This window comes from Tursiops truncatus, chromosome 8 (genome assembly GCF_011762595.2).
Source record: "Tursiops truncatus isolate mTurTru1 chromosome 8, mTurTru1.mat.Y, whole genome shotgun sequence".
Taxonomy (NCBI): Eukaryota; Metazoa; Chordata; class Mammalia; order Artiodactyla; family Delphinidae; genus Tursiops; species Tursiops truncatus.
The window spans coordinates 15,532,830-15,554,521 of NC_047041.1; the positions used below are offsets into that span (position 1 = coordinate 15,532,830).

Consider the following 21,692-nt stretch of genomic DNA (forward strand, 5'->3'; position numbering starts at 1 on the left):
GGCTTGGAACCTGCTGGCACACTGGCGGTGCCCACTGTCTCCTCCCCGAAGGGGGGCACCCGGGAGCCGACACCCGAGGAACCGTGCCCACGCGGGAAGGTCGAGCTCGCCGGTGAGGTCACGGTTGCCATGGCTCTAGGCAGTGACGCGCGTCGGCACGTGACGAGCGGTTGCCATGGCGCCAGGCCCCGGCGGCGCGGGCGCTCCGCCTCCCGGAGTGACGTCCCCCGGCTCCCCCCAACCTCTTTTCCCGCCCCTCTGCCCCCTCCCCCCCTCCCCCCGCCGGCTCCCCGCGGCCCCGGAGGTTTCACTGCACAACAAGATGGCGGCGGCGGCGGCGGCGAGCGGAGCTGGCGGGGCTGCCGGGGCCGGAGCGGGGGGAGCCGGGCCGGCGGGCCGCCTGCTGCCTCCGCCCGCCTCGGGGCCCCCGGCTGCCCCCGCTGCTGTGCCCCCGGCGGCTGGCCCGCCGCGTCCCTCAGCCCCGGCCTCCCGCGGGCCGGTGCCTGCCCGCATCGGCTGCTACGAGATCGACCGCACCATCGGCAAGGGCAACTTCGCTGTGGTCAAGCGGGCCACGCACCTCGTCACCAAGGCCAAGGTAGTGGCGCGGTGGGACCGGGCGGCGGCGGGGCTGCGCGGCCCGGGACCGTCCGAGTGCTGAGGGCGCAGGAGAGCCCCGCGACACCGAGGCTGAGGGGTCGGCGCGGGAGCGGGGCTCGGGAGAGCGTTGGGGACCGGGGAAACGGGTAGGGGGCTGTCGGGCGAGAGTGCGGAGAGGGCGAGCAGAAGGTGGGGGACACCGGGGGACCCGGGAGAGGGTAATTGCACGGCAGAGGGGACGCAGGGGGCCACTGAGCGCGGGGACCTGGGGAGCTAGGGAGCCGGGGATGGGGAGGGGGCTCCCTGGGCTGTGCGGAGGGTCGTAGAAGGGATGATTGGAAAGAAGAGGTTTGGAACTCTCCCGGAGCCAGGAGGCAGTAAGCTAAGAAGCCTCTGGAACCAGCAGTTAGGAAATCCTAAGGGAATGAGGGCAGGGGAATAGGAAATGTGGACCAGGAGGATGGGGGGAAAACGGGTGAAACCGGCAGCCCGCAGATGTGGGATTATGAGGGGAACGAGGATAGCTGGGGCACGTCCCAGGGGTATGTGGTGGGTACAGGGTACTGAGAGGTATGAGGGACCTGGTACCTTCTGACAGAGGCACCAATCAGCATTTGATCGTCCAAGACTGATAGATGGTTGGAATGGGAGTCTGAGGACAGACAGGATTATTGGAGGAGGCGATGAAAAAAATGGGGAAATGTGGAGGAAAAAAAGCACTTTATTTTTCTGCAGGAAGGGGGTCAGGGAACAGAGGCCCAAGGGGGACCCAGGTTTGTGGTGGCCCTAGGTACTCAGGGGTTAAACAGTTTGGGAGAGCTGGATTGCTGGTTATATTTAGTTGTTGGAGGGTCCAGAACTGTGGGCCTTATAGAGCCCAGAGTGGGCTGTCAGTGGTGAGGGGAAAGCCTGGTGACTGAGGAGGTGTGTGAGGAACCCAGACACTCATGGGGCCCTTTGGTTCCCAAGGGATTTGTGGAGCTGTGGTGGTGCAATTGGGCAAGGTCAGTTAGGAAGCCATATCCGTTTAATATTTTACATAGAAAATTCATTTTTGGAGGAAATATGGTTGGCTCTTTCCTGTGGTCTTCTTCATTGGGAGTATTGGAATCGAAGACCCGAGGAGGAATTGTTTGATTTTGACAGGACTCACAAGCCCATTTGTACTCCGGATTTCTTTCTTTGCTCCGTCTCTCACTTGAATGAATACTTTAGATGTAGTCATTCATTATATTTAAAGCTGCAATTTGTGTTTCCCTCACCCTGACTAATGAAGAACTGTTACAGCTGCTGCTGCTTCCTACCAAAGCCGCGTCAATTCCCCTCCCCTCCTCAGCCTAGCCTCTGGTTCTTGTCACCTACCTTGTTTCTGCTCTTATGGCAGCCCCTTGCTTTCAGAAGGCAGTGACTTACCTCTGCCTTGTCTCCTGCTCACTTATGACCCGAAGTCCCTTTTTCCCTCCTTTCTGTCAGACTGTTAGGGGCCCTTCTTAGCAGGGTGGCTTTGGGGGGTGGCTGTGGAAAATTGATTGGTCAGTTTCACTTCCTCTGGGGGGGCCGCCTTCAGCCTTTCTGTCAGTGTCTATCAGAGGGCCTCAAGTCTGCAGGTCTGAGCGGAATGAGATCCCAAAGTGCCAGGTTTCCTGGTGCTCCTCTCAGCCCCCTGGCGGGGAGTAGACTGAGCCAAGACTCTGGTGCATCTCTGCACCCCTGAGTGTTTCCAGTTGTGTTTACTGTTAGCCAAGCCAAATTTATGTTTACAAACAGCTCTAGTTGTTGGAGCCTTGTTCCTTGTTTTGGTATTTCCTTTCGCCACGGCCTCCCCCTCCCACCTAAGTAATCACGTCGAGCTCCTGTGATTATTTTGCTCTGACCTCTGCGGGACAGACTCTATGAACTTAATTGGTTGCCTGGTTTATGGTATCTCTGGTTTAAAGAATTTTGTATCTTACAGCCCTTGGATACACCAAAATATTGATTAAAAAAATCTGTGACAGAGAGGGTTGAATATTTTTGTAAATGTAATTGCAAACAGTTGATTCTTGGCTTTATATATAATAGAGACATTTCTATCTTCAGTAGTCAGAAAAGCCAGTGGCTAATTATGGCTGGTCTCCCCGCTTTCTAATTTTCCAGTGTGTGTGTGTGTGTGTGTGTGTGTGTGTGTGTGTGTGTGTGTGTGTGTGTGTGTGTCTGTGTCTAAGTTTTTCTCAAAGTCTTTGGTATCCTTTAGGACTGCAGCATTTTAAACATCAGCTTGTTTATAAATGGGTGTCACTGTTTATGTTGGTTTTTTCTTTGATCATTTGTGGTGTGCAGTTATGCAATTCCTATGCATGGAAATATTCAAAATCTTGAATGAGGCTGAAATGGCTTGGGCAATGAGTTGCATGTGTGACAGGACCACACCAGCACTCATTTGTGTTTCTGTAGCGGTGTGCAATTTCCTAGTTACAGTTATAGGCACCCTGTGTTTCTTTACTTAACTTACTCTGACGACGTGAGTGAAGCTTAATTCACAAGGAGCTGTCATGTGCTCTGAGTAAATGATGAATATATTTTGGCCTGCTTCATGCTTATCTGAATCCACTTTGGAAAGGTTTCTCAAATGCTGACAGCTCAGATGTGTCTAAGAACTGTTGACATACAGTATGATGGCCTATTGAGGCCATGGTTTGGTTATATAATGGCAAGGAAGGTGCCTGGGTATTGGCAGTGGCAGAAGCTGCTGTTCCGTTACTCAGGTAGATGGATTTTTCTCCCATGCACTGCAGTGTTTATCTTACTTCTTCAGTCAGGTCACTTGGAACCAAAGAGAGCTAGCTATTTTTTTTCCCCATCTCTTTTCAGAATGTATCATGTTTTTTGTTTTATTTTTTTGGAGGTATGTGATTTTTTTTCTTTCTCCTTTTTCTCCCTGTAGGCCACTGAATGGTCTAGGTCTTTCCTATAACCATATATAACCATCAGACTTAGGTAATTCAGATGATATTTGTGTTGTCTGAAAGAGGTTAGGTAATAGGTGTTTTCTGAACATCAGAGGAATACTTATGGTCACCTTTTCTTACACACATTACCTATTCCATGGACTGAGAGGCTAAAGTAAACTTTATTTATTGACTAAGCTACTGTGCTCGGTCCAATAATAAGTGGTAAAGCTGGCCCTTTCCCAAATTCTGTTAACTCTCAAACCTCCTAGATCAGGACTCTGGGATGAATAAAATTAGTAGAGAAAGGGAAATATTTTCCTGTTTGGTTGTTGGTGACTTTTGCAGCACGGCATTCATGAGCTCAGACTTAATATTGGCAGCACTGCAGTGCTTAGAGCGTCAGTGCAGAACAGTTAACAGGAGAGAATATTCATCTGTGACATACTTTGGTCAGCAGCTCACCCTGGCTGTCTTTGTCCTACCTTCTTTGAGTCCCCTTTTCTGGAGGCGCCTTGGTCTGAGATTCTCTGGCCCTATTCTTTTGGTAGGACACTATAAAATATTAAAGAGATTGAAAAAAGGAAAAGATTTTCTCTTCTCAATTGCTTATTTGGTTGCCTGTACCTAATCATACTTTCACTGGTTGGATGAATGGGAACGAAGAGTAGATATATTTTGTATGCATTTAAAAAAAGAGCATACATGACTATAAAAGCCATTGGTCAAATACTTTAAAAATGTATTTTAACAAATATATTGATATATCACCTGCCTGTTTATTGGTTTGTGGTAAGAGCTTGAGCTTTGGATGAGACTGCCTGGGTTTGGATCTTCTGCTACTTCATAGCTGGGTAATTTAACCTGTCTGTGCTTGGATTTCCTCATCTATGAAATGAGATAACAATAGTACTTACCTCACAAGTTTGGGTGTTATGAAGATTATATAAGATAATATATGTGAAACTATTAGAACAGATGTACCTGGCACATAGTAGGTATATAGTAAATATTATCACCTTCTTTTTAAAAAATATTTATTCATTTATCTGGCTGTGCTGGGTCTTAGTTGCAGCACTCGGAATCTTTGTTGCCGTGTGTAAGATCTTTGTTGCGGCACGTGGGATTTTTAGTTGTGGCATGCAAACTCTTAGTTGCAGCATGTGGGATCTAGTCCCCTGACCAGGGATCAAACCCGGGCCCCCTGCATTGTGAGCACGGAGGCTTAGCCACTGGACCACCAGGGAAGTCCCTATCACCATCTTCTTCATCATCATCAGGTGCAATAGTAACAAAAATGAGTAAGACATAGCCCCCTTTGTTTGCTTTTCACCACTTTGGAACAGTTTGTGAATGCCATTTGTTTAGTGTAGGTAGATGTCATCCTGATGATGTGCTGCTTTCAGGTTAAAAAAGTAGTTTGCTATTATTTCACGTGCCTCTTTGAGAGAGTGGATTTAATTCCTGTGGACTATGGGCTAATTTCATGCGATTGACATTTAAAAATATAGTTTTCCATTAAACTTTTAAAATAGTTATGAGACTTGTCTAATGAAAACTGTGACTAACACTGGCTTTTATTTGGGCTGCCTTGAATATTCAGGGTGTTTGTGTAGCTACACTTTGTCAGACTGGTGACAGAACAGAGTTTGAGTGCAGTCTTTTCTCCAGAGATTCCCTTAAATTTCATGGAGAATATGAAGAAATATTCCTACAAGCTTAAGGAGACACTTGCACTTGGGTGCAGGGTGTGCTACCTAGAGGGCTAAGGTCAGGATTCTTAACTTGAGATATTACACAGAAAAAACATTGTGCTCCCTGACCCCCTTCCAAATACTGACGAGCCAGGACACATCTGTGTGCTGTGTGGTTTAGTGCAAACTCATTTCCACAAGGAGAACAACTCAAAGTGGGCCAATAGTATTATTTTCACTTCTAAGGATGATGCTTGTGCTCGTTAGAAGGCTGAAAACAAGATTCATTAGTAAATAGAAAAGAGAATTATGTCAAAAAGAAATTGAAAGCAAGATTTATATTAGTTACATTTGAGGAGGATAGTTCCATCCCTAGATAATCTAGAAATGACTATTGAAAGACAACTAACTTCATTTTGAGAAAGGTTTGTTGAAACTTTGTGAAGAGCTAAGACTGATTTGGACTAGTTTTTGCAGAGTCAAAATACCAGTATTCCACTTTCAGCATCAAAACTGTTTATTTTAACATTCTGACTTTGGTGCCAGCTCCCTAGAAAGTCATAGATCTGGCTCAAGCCAGAGGTGCCCAGACTAGTTATTTCTGTGCCAGAAGTGCTGTTTTCATTTTCCAAGCATCAATCTGGCTAATGTTTTCTAGTTCCTGGCATAAAAGAGAACAAAATGGATGCTTTGGAAGGAAAAAGAAATGTGCTCTTCTTACCAGAGCCTTTGTAAGTCTAAAAAACACCTAAAACTTCTCTGCACAGAGATGGAACCTTTCCCTTGTCCATTCATTCATTCAGCGTATGTTTACTGAATGCAGATTTTGTGTCAGGTTCTACTCTGGCTCTCGAGTACCCCAAAAACAAAAGAGAAAAACAGCTCTTGCCTTCTTGGAACTTATTTTCCGATGGGAGGAGATAGGCAAGAAACATGTAAACAAATAATTTTATATAGTGACAAATACTATGAAGAAAATAAATGGGCTAGAGAGTGTCTGGGGCAGGGTGCTGGAAGGCCTTTCCAGGGTGGTGATATTTGAGCTGACAACTGAATGATGAGAAAGAGGCAGCTTGGGAAGATTCAGAAGATGGAATATTCAGTGCAGAAGGAATGGCACATGCAGCGGCCTTGGGGTAGAAATGAACTTGGTTTGTCCAAAGATTAGACCCAAGGTCAGGGTGCCTAGAGCTTAGTGAACAAGAGAAAGGATGGTAAGGAATGAGATCAGAAAGTTAGACAGGGGCCAGATCATATGGGTCTTATAGGCCATTTTATGGAATTGGGTGTGAAACAGGGGACTGACCTCAGAAGATATCAAAGCAGAGCACTGACATTATCTGATTTATGTTTTTAAAAACTCATGTTGGGGGACTTCCCTGGTGGCGCAGCGGTTAAGAATCTGCCTGCCAATGCAGGGGACACGGGTTCAATCCCTGGTTCAGGAAGATCCCACGTGCCGCGGAGCAACTAAGCCCGTGCGCCACTACTGAGCCTGTGCTCTAGAGCCCACGTGCCACAACTACTGAGCCCACGTGCCACAACTGCCGAAGCCCGTGTGCCGAGAGCCTGTGCTTCGTAACAAAGAGAAGCCCCTGCTTGCCGCAACTAGAGAAAGCCAGTGGACAGCAACAAAGACCCAACACAGAATGAATGAATGAATGAATAAATAAGTTTATTAAAAAAAAAGATCTTAGAGATGTTCTATTCCAACTCTTTCTTTTCTAGAGTCTAGAAAGATGGACTTAACGGAATTTAGAATCTCAGGCTTTTAGGAGCCATCAAAGTAGTTTAGATCAATTATCTGTTAGACTCACAGCTCTCTCCTATACCTCTCCCACCCCCCATTTGCCCAGAATCCTATAGCTAGTTAGTGGGGGAGGTAGAAATAGAATCCAGGTATCCTACTCCTAGTTAACTCTATCGTGACTCCTCCAATCATAGAAAACATTGCCCTTGCCCTCTGAATACTTACTCTTTCATTAGAGAAACAAGATACACCTACTAATTAAAGTCTAAGATTATTTATCCTCTCTATTAAACTCCAAAGATGAGAAGTCATGATGAGAGGAAAGTTTTCCAAATAGGGGATATACCAACACTGTATTTAACCTGTCCTTTGGCATTGTTTCACTCTATCACCTCTGTCACTTACCTGCAGTCCTCCATAGGTACACTGCTTTGCCTTTCAATCTCCTACTCAAATGCCCCTTGGTGCTCCCTTGACATGACTGAGGTGTCAAAAAAGCCTTTCAAAATGCTAAGGAAGTAAAAAGAGAAAGAAACACAGAAAAAGCAATGACCATAAACACAGTCTGCCTTATATAGTTTGCTCTTGCCACTATATCTAGCTCACACTCAGGGAACATGAGTAATTATACTTTTGCTGTGTTGGGTTGGTCTGGTCTGTCTTTGAAGGTACATTTCTTAGATGGACTCCTTATTTACCAGAACACTACCAGTTTCCAGGGAATAGTGCCATCTTATAACTCATTAAGAGAACTGGTCACCAAGATACATACCTTGATGATGCAGGTGAGGGCCAAGAGAACCATTTATCTAGGGCTCCTCTTATGTGGTTCTAGTTTCTCATCTAAGAGCTTGGCCTGTTCCCCAGGTGAATGACCTCACCCATCAGGTGAGTCCCTACCTCCTTTATAATAGGTCCCTATTATAGCTTGGTCCCTTCTGGCATAATAGGATAGTCATGCTGTCTTGTGGATGACTGATAACATCCAGAGGATGAAAATTGTGTACATTCTTATGGACTTTTGTCCATGGGAATGTGTATAATGACCTTGGCAATGTCTTTGAGAAGCCCTCAACAGTCTTGGATGAATTAGCTTGAGAGGGTTTCTTTTGGATCTGTTCAGAGTAAAATTCCATCAGCTAAGGACAAAACTGTTGGATGAGCCGTAGAGAAGTTATGTTAGAACATATGTCTGTTCAGGAGGTGTGTGATCCACTGTAGACCAGGAGTCCCTGGCCACATTGATAAGTATTTCTTCTCAGAATTTAGCTTGTCAGAGAGTTAGGAATCAGATTGTAAATACTCAGTCTCATTTCCCAGAAACTGAAAAGGAAGGAGATGCAAACCCATCGCCTGTTTAAGCTCCTCTGTGTAGGCTGGGCTCACTCATTTGGGTACTTTTGGCCAGTTATCTTAAACTATATTTAGGTATTGATTAGGAATTTCTGAGAAATCTTCAAATTTCTACCTAGTTTCAGCTCCAGTCCATGCTTACTAGCAGTAGGCTTTGCTTCTCTTTGCTCCCTCCAGAAGAATTGAATGTGAAATTTTAGGTTAACCAACCACATTTCTTGAGACTGAATTTTTTGGAGAAGAAATTTTTCATTCATTCATTCCAGCCAGCCAGCCAATAAGCTTTTGAAAAATTGTTTATCAAAAACTAGGAATGAATGATATATGGCACAAAATTCAAAACGTGCAAACTCGTATATAGTGAAATTGTCTGCCTGCCACCCCAGTGCCTGAGACACAGTTTTTTAGTCTTGTTTCCCCAGTATTTATTAAGGGCGTCTCTGGATCAGTCCAAATGCTAGGTGCTGTTTGTTTTCTGGCAGTGTTTTGACATGCTTGAAATTTCTAAAAATCATTTTACTTAAAAAGAAAAAGAAGAAAATACCTAACTTTTAAAGCTGGTTAGGAGGCACAGGGTGATAATTTAATGTCAGCTCCATGTGGGCAGGGATTTTAAGCTATTGTTTGCTGCTGTATTCCCAGTGCCTACTACAATGCCTGTAAATACTCATTTAGTGAATGAATGTAAGGATTAAAAAAAAAAAAAAGGGTGCTTCCTTGGTGGCGCAGTGGTTAAGAATCTGCCTGCCAACGCAGGGCACACGGGTTTGAGCCCTGGTCTGGGAAGATTCCACATGCCGCGGAGCAGCTAAGCCCGTGTGCCACAACTACTGAGCCTGTGCTCTAGAGCCTGTGAGCCACAACTACTGAGCCCACGTGCCACAACTACTGAAGCCCGCGTGTCTAGAGCCCGTGCTCCCCAACAAGTGAAGCCACCGCAATGAGAAGCCCGTGCACCGCAACGGAGAGTAGCCCGCGTTCGCTGCAACTAGAGGAAGCCTGCGCCCAGCAACGAAGACCCAACGCAGCCAAAAATAAATAAATTTATTTTAAAAAATGGGAGCTGAGTTTGCTTTTTACTCAATGCATCTTAGAATTTTATTATTGAAATTTTCTATCTCCAGTTAAGATGTTAAAGAAAAATAATATTCTACCTTTTTCTCACAAATCTCTAGGTAAGGAGATTTCACAGCCTTTCTGGGCAAGTTACTTTTGGCATATCTCAAACTTTCATTATTAAGAAGTTCAGTATAATTTAAAGTAAATCCTGCAATTTAAATTCACATCCCTTATTTTAAGGAGAAGGTTCTTACACACACAGGTTCCCATTGGGTTACTTCCTTGAGAAGTTCCCATGGGTACAGTCAGTATGGTCAGCCAGTGCCTTGTTTTCCCTCTTCTGCCTAGGAGACCCACTAAGCTGTCTTGGGCTGCTGGCACTTCCTGAAGTAACTTCACACTCTTTGTTGGAGTTACCACTTGTTCTTTTCTTTATACTAAGTGATCTGATTAAAACGACTACTGTTTTTCTGTCACTGGTCCTTAATTTCAATGGGTTACTTTTATTGGTCCTTACCTTAAATGGATTCATTCAAATAGTATTTTTTCTGTCATCTGTAGGCAAAAAGTAGCGGCTACTGATACTAGAAGACAAGAGGATAAGTGTTATTCTTGTCAGGGTGGGCAAAGGGTTAAGTTAAAGGAGCAATTGAATGCTCGCAGCCGGGACCTGATAGAGGAGGAATACAAGAAGTCTTGAGCATAAATTCTCTTCAACCCAGTTGCTTATTATTACTGGCTCACTTCTACCACCTTGCCCTATTTTTTTCTGATTATAATTGGGAAAACTCAGAAAATTATAAAGAAGCAGAAGGAAAAAAATCACCCATAATCCTGCCCCCCAGAGGCAACAGTTATTAATATTGTAAAATACATAATTGAGATCATATTGATATACTATTTTATTTCTTCCCCCCTTATCATTATAAGCATTTTCTCATCATTTTAAACTATTTGTAAACATCAATTTTAATGGATGTGTACTTTGCTGTTGTATGACTGCCATTATTTTTTTAACTTTTTCCTAATTTAAGGTTCTTCCCAGTTTTTCACTGTTAGAAATTTTCTGTGATGACCATTTTTGTGCATGAATCTTTGAAGCATTTCTGATTTTTTCTCAGGATAGATTGTTGGATGTGAAATTATTGGGTCAGAGGGTATACATGTTTTTAAGATATCTGATTCATATATTGGCACATTGCTTTCCAGAAAGGTTGTGCCAGGGTTTAGCCTCCCAGAAGTGAATGAACTCTTCTTTTTTTATTTTGTCTCCGCTTCTGCCCTCCTTGGTTTGGGAGTGTAGGGCTTTTAAGTCTCTGCTGCACCTCTAAACCTAGGGCAGTAGGTATGGGACACATTAAAGAGGGCTGGAGCAGCTGCCTAATCCTTCCTTCTCTGAACCAAACCTGGACGAGGAATGAAAAGAGTTAAGTGTGACTCTAACCTTTTCAGTTGTTTTTTATGAATCATCATTCTCTCCTGGTCTTTTACAAAGAGACATAAACTTAAATTGGAGAAATTGCCGAAGGAGAGAAGAAAGGTTAATGAGAAAGACTCTGATTACTTGAATCTTTGATTTTTAAATAACTATCCTTCGGTAAACCTGAATGAGAATTTCAGAGATTGATGAAGGTTGTAAATTACTCCTCTCTTTTTTTAATGGTAAAAAGGTGGTGAGGAAATTGTAAAGGAAATAATTATGTGAATAAATGTGGTGATACACCAGTCCTGTTATGTTTGTATTTACTTTACGCACTGTATGCGTTAAGAGGTTTTCAGGGGTAATTGGGTCATGTGGAATATTGTTCTTAGAATGTTTGGGGGTTACCACTGCTGTATTTTAGGCATCTGACAATATGCTCTTTTCTTTTGTCTCCAATAGAAGGCCTTTTATACAGTCAGTTTGGGTTATGATTTGCTTAGTTAATTAGGGGAAATGAATGAAGCAGGGAAATCAGAAATAATGATGCATATATACTTTTAATATTTTATTTTAATTTAAAATGTGAATATGCATTAATCCACTAATCTTTTTCAAAAAGTGTTTATTATGGAAAATTTCAAACATAAGCAAAATTAAAAAGAATGATATAATGAACCCCCATCGACCTATCACTCAGTGTAAGCAATTATTACCTCATGGCCAATCTTTCACCCATATCACTTCCAGCTTCTCTTTTCTCCCTAGTTTATTTTGAAGCAATTCCCAGAATTTTTTTCATCTGTGAATATTTTGGCATGTATCTCTATATAGGCCAGGATTGTTTCTCAAAAAACATAATCACAGTACCATTATCCTACCTAAAACAATTAACAATAATTCTCTAATGTCATTAAGTATCAAATTAGTGTTATATACATAAATATATTTTTTTTCTTTTTTTATCCACTTGTTTGTTTGAATCAGGGTCTAAATAAAGTCCATACATTATAATTGATTGATGTCCCTTAAGTTTTGTATTAAAAAATTGTTTGTTTTACTCTATAGATTTCCCCTCCTTTTCTTTTTCTTTGCAGTTTGTCTAAGAAACACATTCGCTAATCTTAGATGTAGACCTTTCTCTGTATATTGATGTCCTGATTGAAGTTCTTCATCATGTTTGTGTTAAACATACCCATAGTTCATCATCTATGATTTCCAGTTTTGTTTTGCTTTTTTAAAGCAGAGTAGGAATTTAAAGGCATTTGTGAAGCAATATGAGTACAGAATCTCTCTTGAGTTCTTGATTCTCTCCCCCTAGTCTTTTACACTTGTCTCATCCACATCTAATTTGACTTTACCAAGTCATTTTAAGCATTCAACTTAGTTTTCAAAGAAACATGTTTTTCTTTTCTCCCAGATTTCTCATCCGTTTACATAGATAATTAAACTGCATTACTATAATAACAAGAACAACTGGTATAAATAGGTTTGGGGAAAACCAGTTAATTCTTGGTAAGCATGCAACTTAATGGATGGGAGCAGAAATATCCAGGAGTAGAGGGAGTGGCTATTAATTGGGGCCAGCTTGCATGCTGGGGCCCCAGTTGTTTTACAGAGGAAAGGGGAAGCATCAGTTATTTCGGCAGGTTGGTTGAGAGGTGGTGGGTTAAGAGAACTTCTGCATTAATTTTATACTTATAAGTAAGCCAAATTGTTAGAAATTTGAGGACAAGATATTTTATAGAGTTTTTTATTTATAGTGTATACTTCAGCGTAGTATTTTTGTCCACTTGTGTTAGAGTTTGCATGAACTGGACTGAATTTGACAATAGGCCAGTGATGTTAAAATTTGGTTGAGGAAACAGCCAAAACTTTGTAGTTTGAAAGGTTTATATCTGTTCACTGCCAGTGTAGTGTTCCATGGAACAAGTTGACATTTTCACGTAGTAAGTTGTTTTCTGTTCCTGGCAAAAGAAATCGTGTTCGTATACCACAAGGAACAGGATTGTTGTTATTGTGGAAGGCAGGAGTAGAGCTGTGTGTTTCTTATTAGGATTAGCTGGGCACCTGCAGGATTTCTTACTTCTTTCTTTCTGCTTCCTGCCTGCTGTTGTCCTTTCCTTCTGTCGAAATGTTCTAGTGTTGCCTAAGCAGTGTTCTGACAATAGATGAGGTTTTTTGGTAGCTCATTTTTTTAAACCCTCAAAATAATGTTTTTAGTGATTGTATGTTCTTGGCTTACTTTCCATTTCTACATCAACAGTGATATTGTTATTCTAGTCAAATGGGGCAGTTGTATTCCAGCAGTGATCTTTGTGTCCAAGTCAGCTGCAGAGATACCATGTTAATTTTTTATTTCTAAATATCTTATATGTGTATAGTAATTCTGGGAGGTAATTCAGTTTTGAGCTGATACTTGCGGATCTCGGTACAGGATTTCACAGTCCTCAAGAATAAAGCTTGTTTGAAGCATTGTTAGCCATTGGCCTCTGACATATGCAGAAGAGTGGCCGGTGATTTCAGCCTGCTGCCTCTTCTCATCTCATTTTCCTTCTTCCTTTTCAGCCAGCAGCTGCATCCCGTGCCCTGCTCTGATTGAGCTCTTAGTAAAAGGGGTACTGTTTTACTAAGTCACAACCTCTTCTATCAATGCTTTTTAGATTTTTAGGCCAAGAATCAATTTTGGAGTCACATTAAAATTTGAAAACAACATTTTAGTTGTGTTACCTAAATTTCTCTTCCTTTCCTTATGCTAGTAGCAGTGTTTTCTGCTTTTCCAGTCTTTGGGGAACCTTTCTGGCCCATCAGAGCAGCTCGAGGCAGTCTAAGTGATGCACTGAGCATTGCTGTGGGAGTCAGGGCACGTGTTTCACGTCTCAGTTTTTACTAGCCTGGCAGCTTTCTTTGGGCAGGTCACTTAACCCCATAGGGCTTCCAGTTTCTTTCTTTTTCTAAAAAAATTTTATTTATTTATTTATTTATTTTTTGGCTGCACTGGGTCTTCGTTGCTGCACGCGGGCTTTCTCTAGTTGCGGCGAGCGGGGGCTACTCTTCGTTGCGGTGTGCGGGCTTCTCAGTGCGGTGGCTTCTCTTGTGGAGCACGGGCTCTGGAGCACAGGTTCAGTAGTTGTGGTGCAGGGGCTTAGGTGGTCCACGGCATGTGGGATCTTCCCAGACCAGGTCTTGAACCGGTGTCCCCTGCATTGGCAGGAGGATTCTTAACCACTGCGCCACCAGGGAAGTTTCTTCCAGTTTCTTTTTAATGTATATCATTTTTCAGCAGCTGCATTGAGATATAATTCCCATACCATACAATTCACCTGATTCAGTGTTTTTAGTATATTCACAGAGTTGTGCAACCATCACCACAATCCATTTTTTTTTCCTTTTTTGGTTGTGCTGCGCGTTTTGCGGGATCTTAGTTCCCTGACCAGGGATCGAACCTGGGCCCCAGCAGTGAAAGCACAGAGTCCTAACCACTGGACCGTCAGGGAATTCCCCGCCACAATCCATTTTATTTTTTATTTTTAAAAATATTTATTTATTTATTTATTTGGCTCAATGGGTCTTAGTTGCAGCATGCGGGCATCTCTCTTGTTGTGGCGCTTGGGCTCCAGAGCACGTGGGCTCAGTAGTTGTGGCACGTGGGCTCTCTAGTTGTAGTGCATGGGCTCTAGAGAACGCGGGCTCAGTAGTTGAGGTGCTCGGGCTTAGTTGCCCTGAAGCATGTGGGATCTTAGTTCCCTGACCAGGGATCCAACCCGTGTCCCCTGCATTGGAAGGTGATTTGCAGCCACCAGGGGAGTCCCCACAATCCATTTTATTTTATTTTATTTTTATTTATTTATTTTAAAAATTTATTTATTTATTTTTGGCTGCATTGGGTCTTCATTGCTGTGTGCGGGCTTTGTCTAGTTGCGGCGAGCAGGGGCTACTCTTCGTTGCGGTGCGCGGGATTCTCATTGCGGTGGCTTCTATTGTCACGGAGCACAGGCTCTAGGCACGCGGGTTTCAGTAGCACGCGGGCTCAGTAGTTGCGGCTCACAGGCTCTAGAGCGCAGGCTCAGTAGTTGTGGTGCACGGGCTTAGTTGCTCTGCGGCATGTGGGATCTTCCCAGACCAGGGCTCGAACCCGTGTCCCCTGCATTGGCAGGCGGATTCTTAACCACTGCGCCACCAAGGAAGTCCCCCAGAATCCATTTTAGAATGTTTTTATTCCTCTTAAAAGAAGTGACCCATTAGCAGTCACTGTCCATTTCTTCAGCCTCCGTCCTGCAACCCTAATCAATCACTAATCAGTCTCTATAGATTTGCCCATTCTGGACATTTCATATAAATGGAATCATACAACATATTGCCTTTCATGTCTGGCTTCTTTCACTTAGTATAATGTCTTCAAGGTTCATCTATGTTGTAGCACATGTCAGAATTTCCTTCCTTTTTATGGCTGAATAATATTCCATTGTATGGATATATTGCATATTGTATATTCATTCATGAAATTGTGGACATTTGCATTAGTCCCACTTTTGGCTATTATGAACAATGCTGTTGTGAACATTCGTGTACCAATTTTTTTTTTAAATTACGTTATTTTATTTATTTATTTGGCTGCACTGAGCGGCATGTAGGATCTCAGTTCCCTGACCAGGGACGGAACCCATGCCCTGTGCGTTGGAAGCGTGGAGTCTTAACCACTGGACTGCCAGGGAATTCCCCTCGTGTACCAAGTTTTGTGGGACATGTGTTTCAATTTTTCTTGGGCATATACCTAGGAGTGGAATTTTTGCATCATAAACATTCCATATTTAACTTTTTGAGGAATTGCCAAACTGTTTTCCAAAATGGCTGCACCATTTTCCATTCTGACCAGTAATGTATGAGGGTTCCAGTTTTTCCACATGCTTACCAAAACTTATTTTCTTTCTTTTTGATTTAGCCATCCAAGTGAATGTGAAGTGGTAGCTCATTGTGGTTTTGATTTGCATTTCTCTTCTGACTCATGGTGTTGAGTATCTTTTCTGTGCTAAGGGACCATTTGTAGATCTTTGGAGAAGTGTCTATTTAGATTCTTTGCCCATTTTTTTAGTTGGGTTGTCTTTTTATTGTTGAGTTGCAAGGATTCTTTATATATTCTGGATATAAGTCCTTTATCAGATATATGACATACAAATATTTTCTCCTATTTTGTAGGTTGTCTTTTCACTTTTGTGATGGTTTTGTTTGCAGCACAAAGGTTTTAAATTTTAATGCTCTAGTTTCCTTATTTGTAAAGTTATTCTAACTCTGAAATTACATGTTCTATTGAAATATTTTCCTCTGTACTCATTTTGTACCTTTCTCTCACTTTGGGATAGATCTCCCTTTTCCAGGACATTTTATAGCCGCAAAGTCTCTTTAAAAACATCTATCTATGTATCTATCTGATACATGTGTCTTATAAAATAATCAGACTCTACAAAGTAAATAACATCAAAAGTGAAAGTTCCTTTTCCTTGTGAAATCCTTTCTCTTAGGATATACTCTGTTAACTTTCACATATAACATAATAGCAGTGTTAATTATATTTATCATGTTGTACCATTACATCTGTAGTACTTATTTGTCTTACAACTGGAAATTTGTAGCTTTGACTCCCTTCATCCAGTGCCTCCTCCCCCTCCCCCTGTCTCTGGTAACCACAAATCTGATCTCCTTTTCTGTGAGTTTGTTTGTTTGTTTTTGAAGTACAATTGACCTACAATACTGTGTTAGTTCTTGTTACACAACATAGTGGTTCATTATTTCTGTGCATTTCAAAATGATCACCATGATAAGTCTAGTTACGATCTGTCACCATAAAAATATATTACATAATTATTGACAGTATTCCCCTCACTGTGCATTTCATACTCGCGACTCATTTATTTTGCAACAGGAAGTTTGTACCTCTTAATCTCTCTCACCTATTTCTCTTCTTGCCCTACCCACCCTCCTCTCTGGCAACCACCTGTTTGTTCTCTGTATCTATGACTCTGTTTCTATTTTGTTATGTTTATTCATTTGTTTTATTTTTTAAGATTCCACATGTAAGTGAAATCATATAGTACTTGTCTTTCTCTGTCTGACTTATTTCACTTGGCATAATGCCCTCTAGGTCCATCCATGTTGTCATAAATGGCAGGATTTCATTCTTTTCTATGGCTGAGTAATAATATTCCATTGTGTGTGTGTGTGTGTGTGTGTGTGTGTATATATATATATATATATATGCCAAGTCTTTATACATTCATCTGTTGATGGGTACTTAGGTTGCTTCCATATCTTGGCTATTGTAAGTAATGCTGCAGTGAACACAGGGGTGCCTATATCTTTTCTGATTAGTGGCTTTGTTTTCTTTGGATAAATACCTAGGAATGGAATTGCTGGATCATCTGGTAGGTTTCTTTTTAATTTTTTGGGTCATCTCCATACTGTTTTCCATAGTGGCTGCACCAATTTACATTCCCATCAACAGTGCACGAAGGTTCCCTTTTCTCCACATCCTCGCCAACACTTGTTATTCGTGTCTTTTTGACCTGCCATTGTGACAGGTGTGAAGTGATATCTCACTGTGGTTTTGATTTTCATTTCCCTGATAAGTGATGTTGAGCATCTTTTCATGTACCTGTTGGCCATCTGTATATCTTCTTTGGAAAAATGTCTATTCAGATCCTCTGCCCATTTTATAATTGGGTTGTTTGTTTTCTTTATGTTGAGTTGTATGAGTTCTATGTATATTTTGGATATTAACTAAATATTAATTGGGTATATCATTTGCAGATATCGTCTCCCAGTTCAGTAGGTGGCCTTTTCATTTTGTTGATGGTTTCCTTCTCTATGCAAAAGCTTTTTAGTTTGATGTAGTTTCATTTATTTATTTATTTTTGCTTCCTTGCCTGAAGAGACATATTCCAAAAATATTACTAAGATCAACGTCAAAGAATGTACTGCCGATGTTTTCTTTGCTATTTGGTTTTTTGTTTTTGAATTGGAGTACAGTTGATTTACAATGTTGTGTTAGTTTCAGGTGTATAACAAAGTGATTCAGTAGTATATATGTATATCTTCTTTTCCATTATAGGTTATTACAAGGTATTGAATATAGTTCCCTGTGCTATACAGGTCTTTGTTGTTTATTTTATATATAGTGGTTTTGCTACTCATTTTTTATTTTAATAATATATCTCCACGTTCTATCACATCAATACATTTTGCTCTAGTCTCAAGCTTTTTAATACTGCAGAGTATTCCATTTTATGGATATACTATAATTTATTTAAGTAGTGCCCTATTGATAGGTTGAGGGTTGTTTCCGGCTTTTATTTTTTTATTTCAAATTATATGTCACTTAACAGTTTCTGCACATTTATATTTGTATGCTTGTACTGGTTTTCTATTTGCTTTTGCACTGTTTATTATTCAAAAGACTTATAAATCTCAGATTTAATTTAATTTTTAAAAATACAAATGTTTTGGGGACTTCCCTGGTGGTCCAGTGGTTAAGACTCCATGCTTCCAATGCAGGGGGCCCGGGTTCAATCCCTGGTCAGGGAACTAGATCCCACATGCCGCAACTAAAAGATTCCCTCATGCCACAACTAAAGATCCCGCATGCCGCAATGAAGATCTTCTGCAGCCAAATAAATAAATAAATAGATAAATTTAAAAAAAAAAAAGGGCTTCTTTGGTGGTGCAGTGGTTAAGAATCCGCCTGCTAATACAGGGGACATGGGTTCGATCCCTGGTCCAGGAAGATCCCACATTGCCACAGAACAACTAAGCCCACGTGCCACAACTACTGAGCCTGTGCTCTAGAGCCTGCGAGCCACAACTAAAAAAAAAAAAAAAAAACAAGTGTTTTATTAGGTCCAACCTAGAGTAAACCTCCCAAAAGTTTTGTGTTCTTTTCCATTATGATATATACAATGTTAGAAACTAAGTTCTTCATTTTCTCAGTAATTTAATAGAATAATTCACTAGAGGTGGAATGCCTGAGTCAAAGTATGAGTGCTTAAAATTTTATAAATGTTGCTAAATTGCCCTCCAAGAAAGGCCAAGCTAATTCACTCAATGAGAGTGTATGACAGTGCTCCTCTGCTCTCTTTAAACATTGGCAACCAACTGTCTTTTTAGGGAGTCAGTCTGACAGGTGAGAAAATGTCATCTTAGTTTGTAGTTATTTATTAGTGAATTTGACTATCATTTAATTTGTCTATTGGCTATTCGTATTTTTCCTTGGAATTATCTGTGTCCTGTCTATTTTTCTTTTGGGCTTTTTGGCTTTTTCTCATTAATGTGCATAGCTTTTTGAATATTAGGGAAATTAGTTACCTATTAAAATATTATAGATATGTTTCTGTGTTTGTCTCGACAGTGTATGTGTATTTTTTTACTATAAAATGTAAACATTTTCATGTAGTCAGATTTTTTTTTGTTTTTTACTTTAAGGTTTCTCAGTTTTCTTCCTCATCCTAATCTTATAAAAATATTTACCCATGTTTTCTTCAAGTATTTTTATGGTTTTGTTTTTAAAATTAGATCTTTGTTTCATATGGAATGCATTTTGGTTTAAGCCAGGTGAGAAGGGAATCAGTTGTGAAATTTATTGGAGCTGCAGGTTTACATTCATTTTTGTGGTTATTAATGGCTCTTCTTCCCCTTGACTGGAAGCTCCTTGAGGGCAACGGATTGTACAGTTTTTCCCATGTTGTTATTTTCGGTATCTAGCACAGTGCTTGCAGGTAATAGGCCCTCCATTTATTGAGTGAATGAATCTATCTTTTTCCCCAGATGTCTAGTTTGTTGTCTGTCCCAAAACAATATTATTAAATAATCCATCTTTTCCCTCTTGATTTAAAAAGCTACTTTGGGGCTTCCCTGGTGGCGCAGTGGTTGAGAGTCCGCCTGCCGATGCAGGGGACACGGGTTTGTGCCCCGGTCCGCGAAGATCCCACATGCCGCAGAGCGGCTGGGCCCGTGAGCCATGGCCGCTGAGCCTGCACGTACGGAGCCTGTGCTCCGCAACGGAAGAGGCCACAACAGTGAGAGGCCCACATATCCCACACACAAAAAATAAATAAAAAATAAAAAAATAAAAAGCTACTTTGTCTACAAAATCTCCAGATACTTGGGTACATTTCTGAACTCTTTTAATCCATTGATTGTGCTGTCTTTACTTGCTTCGATACTGTACAGCTTTAATTATTATAGCTTTGTAGTACTTAAAGTATATTTGGAAGGTCAGCCTCAAACATTCTTAAATATAATACCAGTTTGGGAAGCACTGTAATCTCCTTTAGTAAAACTCCTTGCTCTCCCTTAGAAAACATTCATTTAACTTATGAAACATTTAATGCATTCTGAGAGCCTGCAAAGTAGAAATGATCTGGGAGTGTTACTTGTTGAAGAGCTTTTCTAGGATATGACATACGTCGTTCTGGCTTGACATCCTAAGTGTATTTTTTTTTTTTTTTTTTGCGGTACGCGGGCCTTTCACTGTTGTGGCCTCTCCCATTGCAGAGCACAGGCTCTGGACGCGCAGGCTCAGCGGCCATGGCTCACGGGCCCAGCCGCTCTGCGGCATGTGGGATCTTCGCGGACCGGGGCACGAACCCGTGTCCACTGCGTCGGCAGGCGGACTCTCAACCACTGCGCCACCAGGGAAGCCCCTAAGTGTCCTTTTTAAAAAAAAAAAACTCTCATTTTATAATCTTGGGTATCTCTAGAAAACATAACATTTTCCTCACAATCTTTTAATGCAGAATACAGAGAGAGAGGATAGGTGGCAGAAAAGGCATCAAGAAATTGCACTGGCACCCAGCTGAAGTCAAAGCCCATAGTGAAACAGATACTACTTAAAAGTGCTATACAGAATTCAGTTTAGTGACCTTGAGTTTTCACCTGTGCTTGACTTGTTTCCCTCCTGTGGCGTGCAGTAAATCGATTCGGATATGACTTGGGCAAAGCCCAGGTAACATTGCTAAATAATCACTTCTTTTTCTTGAGCCTTCTTTTCTCTGTTAAACATTAGAAATTCTTACAGTCTGAAATTAGCATTCTCTTGGGATTTTCTGTCATGTCTGTCTCATGCAGGAACCAACTTTAGGGTCTTGTGAGTATTAAAGAAGTTTAAAGCAGAGAAACTTGATGTTTGGGGAACAGAGCTAATGGAACAGGGCATACCTATTGTGATAAGATCCTTGCTTTCTTTTCAGTTGGAACAGTATTCTAGGGTGTTTCAACGAAACTCTTAATTCTAAGTAACTGCTAATTTACAAGTATATTTTCAGATGAGTACCCATTTTGTCAAAAAAAACCCAATGGTTTTGTCATACTCTCTCAGACTTTTTCTTAATAAGCCTAACCATGGACTTTAGTAGAATTAAAATAGAAAAATACTCAAAAAGGTTTGTTTACGGTCCCTAGTCTCCATCATGGAATTAAGTATCACTGAAAAACAACCCTGGAATAAAGTGTTTTTGTGTGGCAGGACCAGTTGACTTAACGTGATTCTTTCTTTTGCGAGTTTTCTGTTGGTGGAAAGTGGGCTTACTTTTTCTTTTAGTTGTATTCCTCATTTTTCTCAATGCTAGTCTTAACAGAGATTTTTAGGCAGTTAACTGTCCCAGCACACCAATAAGCACCTTGTTAATAGATGTTATCTCATGTTGATCAGTTACTCCTGAGATTTAACTGTGCTTGCAAAACACCTGTCTGTATTTGAGCTTTGCTAGGTGGCTGGCTTTTGTGTTTGACTGAAGATTTGCTCCGGAGGAAGCAAATAGCTGTTGGAAAAAGAGAGAAGGGAAAAGGAGTCAGCACATTTCTATATGCTTTCACTGAAGAGATTTCCTAATTAGAAAGCT

The 21,692-nt window shown here is 41.3% G+C and overlaps 1 protein-coding gene and 1 non-coding gene across 6 annotated transcripts in view; both read left to right on the top strand.

Moving 5' to 3' along the window:
• Window positions 1-303: 303 nt before the first annotated feature.
• Window positions 304-21,692, top strand: part of SIK3 (SIK family kinase 3) — a 247,332-nt gene continuing 225,943 nt past the window's right edge. For 4 of the 5 annotated variants that reach the window (XM_019941850.3, XM_019941852.3, XM_019941851.3 and 1 more), the window contains exon 1: window positions 308-598. In XM_019941850.3, coding sequence (XP_019797409.2) covers window positions 323-598 — 276 coding nt within the window. In that variant the 5' untranslated portion in view covers window positions 308-322. Of the gene's footprint in view, window positions 599-21,692 lie in introns of all 5 variants that reach the window. The other variant, XR_012333315.1, reaches the window with a different exon arrangement.
• On the top strand, window positions 18,309-18,381 carry TRNAW-CCA (transfer RNA tryptophan (anticodon CCA)). Its single transcript has one exon. It is a non-coding gene; the product is annotated as a tRNA-Trp (tRNA).